Here is a 9,000-nt window from a genome sequence, read left to right as displayed (position 1 = left end):
TCATTGTTCCCCTTGTCGACTGCTTTGCCGTGTCGGCTTGTCGAGGCTTCAGAGTTGTTGACCATTTTAAGAACGAACTCTTTTAGTTCTCCTCCTCGGATTAAGGACTCGATTTGTCTCTTTAAATCGATGCATCCAGAGGTCACATGTCCGTAACACTGGTGAAACTCGCAGTACTTGGACCGGTCTCGTTTAGCGGGATCGCTTTTTAGAGGCGCGGGGTCGGTAAACTTGTCGCGAACTAACGCGAGGATCCTCTCAGGCGGGGCGTTTAGCGGAGTGAAATTCAAGTGGTCTCAAAATTTTTCCACCAACAGACTCTTTGAATTAGCGTGAGGTCATCCGGAATTGTCGGCACGCGCCTTTTTCCTTTTCCAGTCGTCGGACTCTTCGTCCTCCCTTCGGCGATTTCCTTGGTCGCTTGTCCTTCGGATCTGGACAAACTCTTCTAGAGTGATGTATTTCCCGGCTCGGGCCGTGAGCTCGGTCATTGTCTTTGGCTCTTTCTTGATCAAGGAATTGAGGAAGTCGCCAAGTAGGAGTCCGTCGAGAATCGCCGAAATGGCGTCGCCATCTTCGAACTTGTCAACTCTGTTTGACTCCTCAGTGAAACGTGACAAGTATTCGCGCAGAAATTCGCTTCTCCTCTGCCTGACTGTCCGGAGGTGGCTCTTCCCCAGCTTTCTCTCTCTAGAACCGCTGAAGCGGGCAAGAAAGTTTTGTTGCAGCTCCTCGAAAGATCGGATGGTTTCGGGCCTTAGCTTGAGGAACCATTGGTAGGCAGGGCCGCTCAAGGTGAGGCAAAAAGCCTGACACATGATCGCCATTGAGTGTCTCCCCACTTTCATCCACATCTGGTACTGCTGTATTTGACAAAGTGGGTCAGCCTTTCCATCGTAAGCAGGGATGCGTGGTAGAAGGAAGTCGTGCTTAAAATCCTCTGCGAGGATATTCGTGGTGAATGGAGACGCTGCGTCTTCCATCATGTTGCGGACGTCAGGCGTCAATGTTTGGGCCGCTCTGATGCCTTGCACTTCGTCCCTCAACTTTTGGAAGAGTGTCATCACGTCCGTATTGTCAGTGGGGGTTACCGCGGGGGGCGGGGGCAAGTCTTATCGCGTCCTATCTCGTTTGACGCCTGGTCGAGAGGCGCAATGTGTGGTGGAGTTGGATCGGTCGGGATCGGTCCCGTTGCCGCTCGGGGGTTCGCCGGGGGGTGGAGATTCTGTGGAACCTCCCATCTAGCGTTTAGCTGTTGCCTTTGGTCTTGGTCATGGCGGGTCCCGGGTCTCGGGTTATGGATGCGCCTTGGTGGCGCGAACCTTCGAGTATCACCGCTAGCCGTCATGTCCTCTTCGTGGCCTCAGCGATCGAAGGTGGACGGACGCGACCGATCCGTTCTAGCCTCGACGAAAGAGCGAGAGCTTTGTGAGGTGACCGGGTGGTTTCGTGGCCTTGGCTCGACTATCGCTCGGCCAGCCTGACGGCGTCGGTGATGGTCATGAACTCCTCGTGCTCCTTCGAGGTGGTTGTGGCCGATGTCCTGAATGCTCGGATCGGGGACGTCATCGCTTTCTCCTTGAAGGGGCTCGGGTGCTTCGCCTTCGGGGTTGTCGCCGGGGACTTGCTCCGAGTCTTCAATTTCCGGTCCCAACGGGACATACTCCGGTACGTCTTGTTCGTTGAAGACGTCGTTGATGAGGGTGTCTTAGCCTCCGAGTCTCGCGACAACGCCGGCGAGACGAAAGATACTCGTCTCGATTCGCTCCATTCTTGTGTCTTGGTCGCCTTGAACGAGTGCGGGGAGAGATTCCTCTCGGGGGACGTCGTTCTCTTGGGCTTGACGGGCTCGAGCACGAGTGTTGAATGCGATGCTTCCCGCCGGAGGGGCGCCGCCCTCGGAGATGGCTAAGTGGCTAGCCATTTGTTGTACATGAGATCTGTGGTCTTCCGTGGAGGAAGTGAGTTTGCCGGTGGAGAGCTCGTGGTTGTTCTCGAGATCCCCTCCTTCTAGCGCCAAAATGTTAATGCCTGAAAATGGATCAACACGAGAACCGGTCCGCGGTTCGGTCTAGAGCCGGACCCTATGACCGCGCGGTGGTCGAACGGAGAAGTTGTCCCAACACCCGTACCTTCGCCGTACCGGAAAAGGGTTTCCGACGACTCGTCACCTGAGAAAAGAGAGAAAAGCGAACTAAAGGACCGCGGAGGGGTTTCCTCCGGCGGGCACTCTGACGCTCAACATTAGTCTAGGTGTCGTGTTTTGAGTTTTAGAGAGAAAAGCAGAGGTTTTTGTGAGTGTGAGAGCTTACCTCCAAATGAGGAATCTGGAGGTATTTATAGGATTTTGAATGTGAAAAGTTATGGAAACTTGACGGAGGGATCCTCTGGTTTTGTGAGCTTTACCGGAGGGATCTTCCGGTTTTGTGAGCTTTACTCGAGGGATCCTCAGGTTTTGTGAGCTTTACCGGAGGGATCCTCAGGTTTTGTGAGCTTTACCGGAGGGAACCTCAGGTTTTGTGAGCTTTACTGGAGAGAACCCCAGGTTTTGTGAGTTTTACCAGGGCTGGGATTGCCTTCACAACTTTTGGGTTGGACTTCTTTCTGGAGGTCGAACCTGGCCTGGAGGTCGAGCTCGCTTGGAGGTCGAGCTCGCTTGGAGGTCGAGCTCGCCCGGGGGGTCGAGCTCGCTTGGAGGTCGAGCTCGCCTGGAGGTCGTCTGCCTGGAGGTTGAGCTCGCCTGGAGGTCGAGCTCGCTTGGAGGTCGAGCTCGCCTGGAGGTCGTCTGCCTGGAGGTCGAGCTCGCCTGGGGGGTCAAGCTCGCCCTGGAGGTTGAGCTCGCCTGCGGGGGTCGAGCTCGCCTGGGGTCGAGCTCCTCTGGAGGCCAAGCCCGCCTGGATGCCGAGATTGCTTGGAGGTCGAGCTCGCCTGGGGTCGAGCTCCTCTGGAGGCCAAGCCCGTCTGGATGCCGAGATCGCTTGGAGGTCGAGCTCACCCGGGGGGTCGAGCTCGCCCATATGGAGGCCAAGATCGCTTGGAGGTCGAGCTCGCCTGAGGGGTCGAGCTCGCCTGGTGGGTCGAGCTTGCCCTGGAGGTCGAGCTCGCCTGGGGGGTCGAGCTCGCCTGGGGTCGAGCTCGCTTGGAGGCCGTGATTGCTCGGTGGTCGAGCTCGTCCGGGGGGGTCGAGCTCGCCCGGGGGGTCGAGCTCGCCTTGGAGGTCGAGCTCGCCTTGGGGGTCGAGCTCGCCTGGGGCCAAGACCGCTTGGAGGTCGAGCTCGCCTGGGATCGAGCTCGTCTGGGGGGTCGAGCTCGTCTGGAGGCCAAGCCTGCCTGGATGCCGAGATCGCTTGGAGGTCGAGCTCGCCCGGGGGGTCGAGTTCGCCTGGGGTCGAGCTCGCCTGGGGGTCGAGCTCGCCTGGAGGCCGAGCTCGCTTGGGGGTCTAGCTTGCCTGGAAGTCGAGTTCGCCAGGAGGTCGAGCTCGCCTGGAGGTCGGGATGAGAGGTCCCCTCAGGGGTGAGCTCGACTTGTCTTAATCCCGGGCTCTATTCTTTGGGCCGGGGTTGCCATACATCCGCGCTTGGGTTGGGCCTTGACGTTTTTTAGTATGGGAAAAATCTCACATAACAGTACTCATCCCTCGTCTCCATCTTCATTCGCTAATTTATTCGACCACATGTTATTTGTCACCTCTTTCATTTTCATATCATCACCTCTTCTTTCAACGAGACAGTTGTACACTGTCCAAGAAAAGAAAAAAAAGAGCATTCAATAACAATCTTATTAAAGGATAGACAAATCCTTGTTACATATATTTATTTATCTTTTGCATCACCCATTCCTAGAGAAGATATAAATGAAAAATATTAAAATAAACAAAATTCACCTTTTGGATTAGCGGAGATCGTAACATCTTTCAAGCTTGATGCTAATTTTTAAAGGGAAAATAACACATTTATACCCTGTGTTTTAGTGAAATGTCGAGTTTAACCCTCGGTTTTCAAAAATGTCGTGTTCATACCCTCTGTTTAACTAAAATGACGAAATTATACCCTGAAATAGACAACAGTGTCACGGATATTCTTTTTATTGACTTTTCATTGACGTTGACTAAAATATTTATATATAAACACCAATTATCTTTATTCATTCGCGCCATATATGTAATTTATTTAAAAACTAAAAAATAAACAACAGTCTCTTAATCGTGAAGAACACAGAAAGAGGCAAATGGGTAAACATCGATAGTTGATAGTCATCAAAATCGCATATTCGAACAGAGAATACAGGATTTAGAGTTACAATTCGAATACGGAATGAAGTAATTTCTTAGGAGGTATGAGTTTTATTATTTAATTTCAATTTAAGGCTATTTTTATTTCAAAATTGAGAATTTGGAAGTTAGGGCACTGATTTAGATTTGATTTGGTTTTTCTTATATAAGAGTTAATATCAATGAAATGGAGATTCATGACGCTGTTATTCATTTCAGGGTATAATTTCGTCATTTTAGTTAAACAAAGGGTATAATTTCGTAATTTTAGTTAAACAGAGGGTATGAACTCGACATTTTTGAAAACCGAGGGTTAAACTCGACATTTCACTAAAACACAGGGTATAAATGCGTTATTTTCCCATTTTTAAACGATGGCAATTGGCGAACTAGGATTTGCAAAGGTGCCGTTAAGGTTCTTGGTCACAAGAGAGCAACCAAAAAAAATCCTAAACCTATGTATTTCTTTTCTTTTCATTTTTAGTGGGAAAATAGGTATATAAAAAAATAAATAAATAAAAACCGCCAAGAGGAAACCGTGGAAAAATGGAGAACGTAGTTGTGACTTTGAAAACGTGGAAATTTTTTTAGACGAGTACATATGCATTGCATACATCACAGAAGTAAAAACTTCATAAATGGTAGACAGATTGCAATATATCAATCTAGATAACATAGATATTTATTAACAAAAAAGTATTTACTTCTTCTATGCGAATTTGAAGACTTTTGAAATCTTTTTAGGATACTGATACTAAAATGTATAATTTTATTTTATAAAATAAATAACATAATGCTTTTTTATTTAAAAAAAATATGGATTTTACTTCTAAGATGTCCTAAAACAAAATACAAAGTTAGGTACTATGTCAAGAAAAAAAAATCATGACATCATTTAAAAGTCATGATATCTACAATATTACAATATTTACTTATTGTCAGTAAATGTATAATTCATGACATTTTACCTTCAAATGTCACCAAATATTTTCTAGTTTCACATTTCAATGACATTTTTAATTATATTTCATTAAACATAAGATACAGCGACATTAAATCATAAATATCATTAAATATGTGTCGGCAAAAGTCATTTTTCTTGTAGTGTACTATCCTTAAAGCCGTCAAAAGGGCCGGGCCGGACCGGTCCTTTTTCTTTAAGCCCAAAAAAATCCCAACTCTGACCCAAAACTTTTTATTGGAGGACAAGGCCTAAGGAATAGGACCTTATGCCCAACCCAGGATCAATCCATCGACTCTGGAGACCGATGGTCGGGCTTGGATCCATGCTTGAAAAGAGCTTAAGTTGTGTCTAAAAAAGTCCAAACTATAATCATAAAAAAAATAAATATAAATATTTTTTAAAATTTAAAAAAATAAAATTTTAATCAAAACAACAAAAATGGGAATAAAAAACATTTATATAATTAATATAAAATTAAATTTATGTGTCAAAACTACTTTTTGTACATAAAAACATACTTTTGAAAAAAAAATATTTATTTTATTTAAAAAAGATTGGGCCCGAACCGGGGCTAATTAGGGTCCGGACCTGGCCCGTGGTACGCTCTTCATGATGAAGCCCGATTTAGCTTGACCTTTTTTCGAAAAGGTTGGGCTGATCCAAAACTTCTAAAAAAAGAGGGCCGGACCGGTTAGCTCACGTTTGACCCGGTCCAATTGACATCTTTAACTATCCTCATGTGTTGTTAATTAAAAGATTAATATTGAACTTGTTATTACTAACATTAATAGCTCTCAAAACTACGGCCAAATATAAATAAGTAAATTCTTACTGCACATAGCACACATGGCCGTTATATGATAGAATCTCTCGTTTTCTAACCCACCATTTTGACCCTATTTATTATAGTACATTAGCATCTTTTTAATATTCAATGCAACGTAGCTAGGTGCTATCTAATCATCATTTGGAAATGATAAAACGCCCGACCAACAAACCTAAACAAAACTCAGCGAAAGTTCTAACATTTTCTATTTTTATTTATTTATTTTTACCAAATTAGTATGGTTTCAATTGCACAAGCTTTACAACTCTTGCGGTTGGGCCAGACTTGAAGTAGTGGGGAAAAAAAAGTCAAGAATGCTACGTGGTTCAAACTCCAAAGATAACCCTATTTTTTGGTTAGTCAAGTTCTTGGAATGACAGTTTTGAGGATGATTTTGGAAAAGAGAGTGCTAGAGTGAGAGTGTGAGATTTAAGTGTTTGTGAGAAGTGATTCGCGATCCCTACTAGGTCGATTTTAGTCACTAAAAATTTCACACCCTATCGTAACCCTAGCGTGACATTACAATCCGAAAATACCTATGGACCGACTAGAGATGACACATGTACATTAGTGGAAACTAAGTAAAAAAGAGTGGGCATATGGGTGTGTTGAGCCGAAATTAAAAAAAAATTCGGATTTATGTAAACTCTTGAGGGCGGTTGAGAAGGTTGCGAAGCGAGGTACCCGAGAGTTTGCGAGATACGAGAAACGTTGTAATGGTAAATCGATCACCGAAATTTACCGTTATTTTTAGTTTACTTCTTGTGTGTGTTTTTGTTTTTGTTTTTTGTTTTTGTTTTTTGTTTTTTTTATCACTTGAGGACAAGTGATGGTTTAAGTTTGAGGGTATTTGATAGGTGCATTTTTTACGCGTTAAACTCATATTTTCCAGCTTGAATTTCATGCGTTCTCGAGTGACTTTTAGTGTGCTTAATGTGTTTATGAGTAATTTTCAAGTTTGAGGGAGTATTTTGGTCTTAAGGATGTAATCCGAGCAATTTAAAATGATTCATACACGTTTGGACAACTTAGAGTGAAACAAGAAACACGACGTCATCTTCTGCACGATTTTGAGATTTTGAATTGAATATTTTGGATGATCAAGTTTTAGATTTGGATATATCTTGCTCTTAGATTTCAAATACATATTTATTTGTGAAAATCGGAAATCGCAGCAAGAAGTTATGGTCTATTCAAAATCATTGCGCAGTTATCCAGTTTTTCTGCGGCCCAAAAACGCTGTTTTCGTTAATTACCCGATTTTTAAGTGTTTTTGAGCCATTGAATCTCATCCAAAGGCTCATATTGCTAAAAAAAAAGCACTCCTAAGCCTATTTAAAGGGTAATTATAACCTCAAAATATTCATTCAAACATCTTAGGTTTTATTAGTTGTTTGGCTAGTTGGGAGATAAGAGGAAACCAGAGAAGAAGACCACCGCTCGCCAACGACTGACAACCGCGATTCAGCGTTTTTCCTTCTAATATTATTCCTTGGAACTCCATTTTATTTATGTTTTATTTTGATATTGTTTTTTTTTTTTTATGGAGTTTGTTTATTTATTTTCTGTTTTCATTACTTTCGTCACCATGAACTGAACCCCTTAAGAGTGATGGATTAGCTTTGCTTAAATATGGTTGTGAATTCATAATTATTTAAGTGAAGTATTTTTTTGTTCATCTTCTCTATCGCTTGAATTAATTTTGTGCTTAATGCTTGTATGACATTAGCTACCTTGTTCATGTGTACACTCTTGTTTGTAATGTTATCGTATTTTTAAGGTTTGAGGTCGATAGATAAAAATTCGGTATTGACATAGGTTGTTAGATGCTCGAAAGAGATTTAGCTATAATATTACGTGAGTGTGATTAGTGAAGAGAGAGAACCAAAAAACCGTATGTAGTTCTAGGAATTCCAACCATATGAGAGTTTTGCGAAGCCGTAGCTCTTGCCTTCTACTCATCCGATCACCTGTGCTAATTTTCTTGTTTATTTATTTTCTGCATATTAGTTAATAATCATCTTCTTCTACTTTAGTTTAATTCGTTGCTACCTAGTTGAGATTCGGTTAAGCATAGTTCATGTGGGACGAATTTGTTCTTACGACTTTACTACATGAGCGACTACGTGCACTTGCGTACCAAAATATCGCAATAAGTTGTATCATAAGTTCACAACCTAATACATGCAGATCCGGTTTATGGCTTAAACTAAGTTCAAATGTTTTTCTTGCCAATTATAAAAGCCTCAAATTTTAGAAAAAATAAGCCTCAAATTTTTTTATAAATAAATTACTATGTTTAAAGCTCAATTTTAGGCCATTGGTTGTAACAAACGTTCCCTTATAATTACAGTTAGGCAATGGCCTATAATGAAATCAATTTGAAATCGAAGAAATCAAATAGAAACTTTACAGACGAGATAGCCGAATTTTGCTGAGGCAAATCTTAATGGTTGCTCTTGTTCCTGAGAGTCTGGTTGAGGCCATTCAGTACTTCTTTGAGAATCTTTGTGATTAATCTCATCTTTTTTGTTTGATTTTTGGAAGCTCCAAAATCAAAATTCTATCTCCGTTCTTGTTTTATATATATATATATCAGCTTCGATTTCAAAGCAAAGCAAATCTACTATTTGACCACTACGTTTTTCCCTTCATTTGATTTTAATTTGTTTACTCCTCTAAAATAATTTATGACGAAGAAGATGAATAAGGAATATTGTGGACATTCATTAACAATTCACAAGCTTCTATTGCAACCCAGAAGCACGAAGGAGGTTGAATTCCATGATCTTGATTCATATATCTGACATGGTTATATTTAAAGCTATTGTAGATAAATTAACTCTTATTTGTTGGTGTTGTCTTTTTTGTTTGTTTCTTCCATTCTGGAAATCATTTTCTATAAAACATTTTTTCCCCAAAAAAACACGACAGATCCG

General features: G+C 42.5%; 1 protein-coding gene across 1 annotated transcript; it reads right to left on the bottom strand.

Annotated features, from left to right (window-relative positions):
• Nucleotides 1–338: 338 nt before the first annotated feature.
• Nucleotides 339–1,064, bottom strand: LOC149407510 (uncharacterized). The gene has a single exon (XM_089620494.1). It carries the CDS (start codon nt 1,062–1,064, stop codon nt 339–341), a length of 726 nt encoding a protein of 241 aa, XP_089476620.1.
• Nucleotides 1,065–9,000: the final 7,936 nt, after the last annotated feature.

Source organism: Urtica dioica, chromosome 1 (genome assembly GCF_054948205.1).
Source record: "Urtica dioica subsp. dioica isolate 48M chromosome 1, U.dioica_male_clone48M_v1_H2, whole genome shotgun sequence".
Lineage (NCBI taxonomy): Eukaryota > Viridiplantae > Streptophyta > Magnoliopsida > Rosales > Urticaceae > Urtica > Urtica dioica.
This window is presented reverse-complemented; position numbering and strand designations above follow the sequence as displayed.

Bases quoted from the DNA above. Each gene is read 5' to 3' on its own strand.
- LOC149407510 (XM_089620494.1), bottom strand. From the start codon at position 1,064: ATGACACTCTTCCAAAAGTTGAGGGACGAAGTGCAAGGCATCAGAGCG.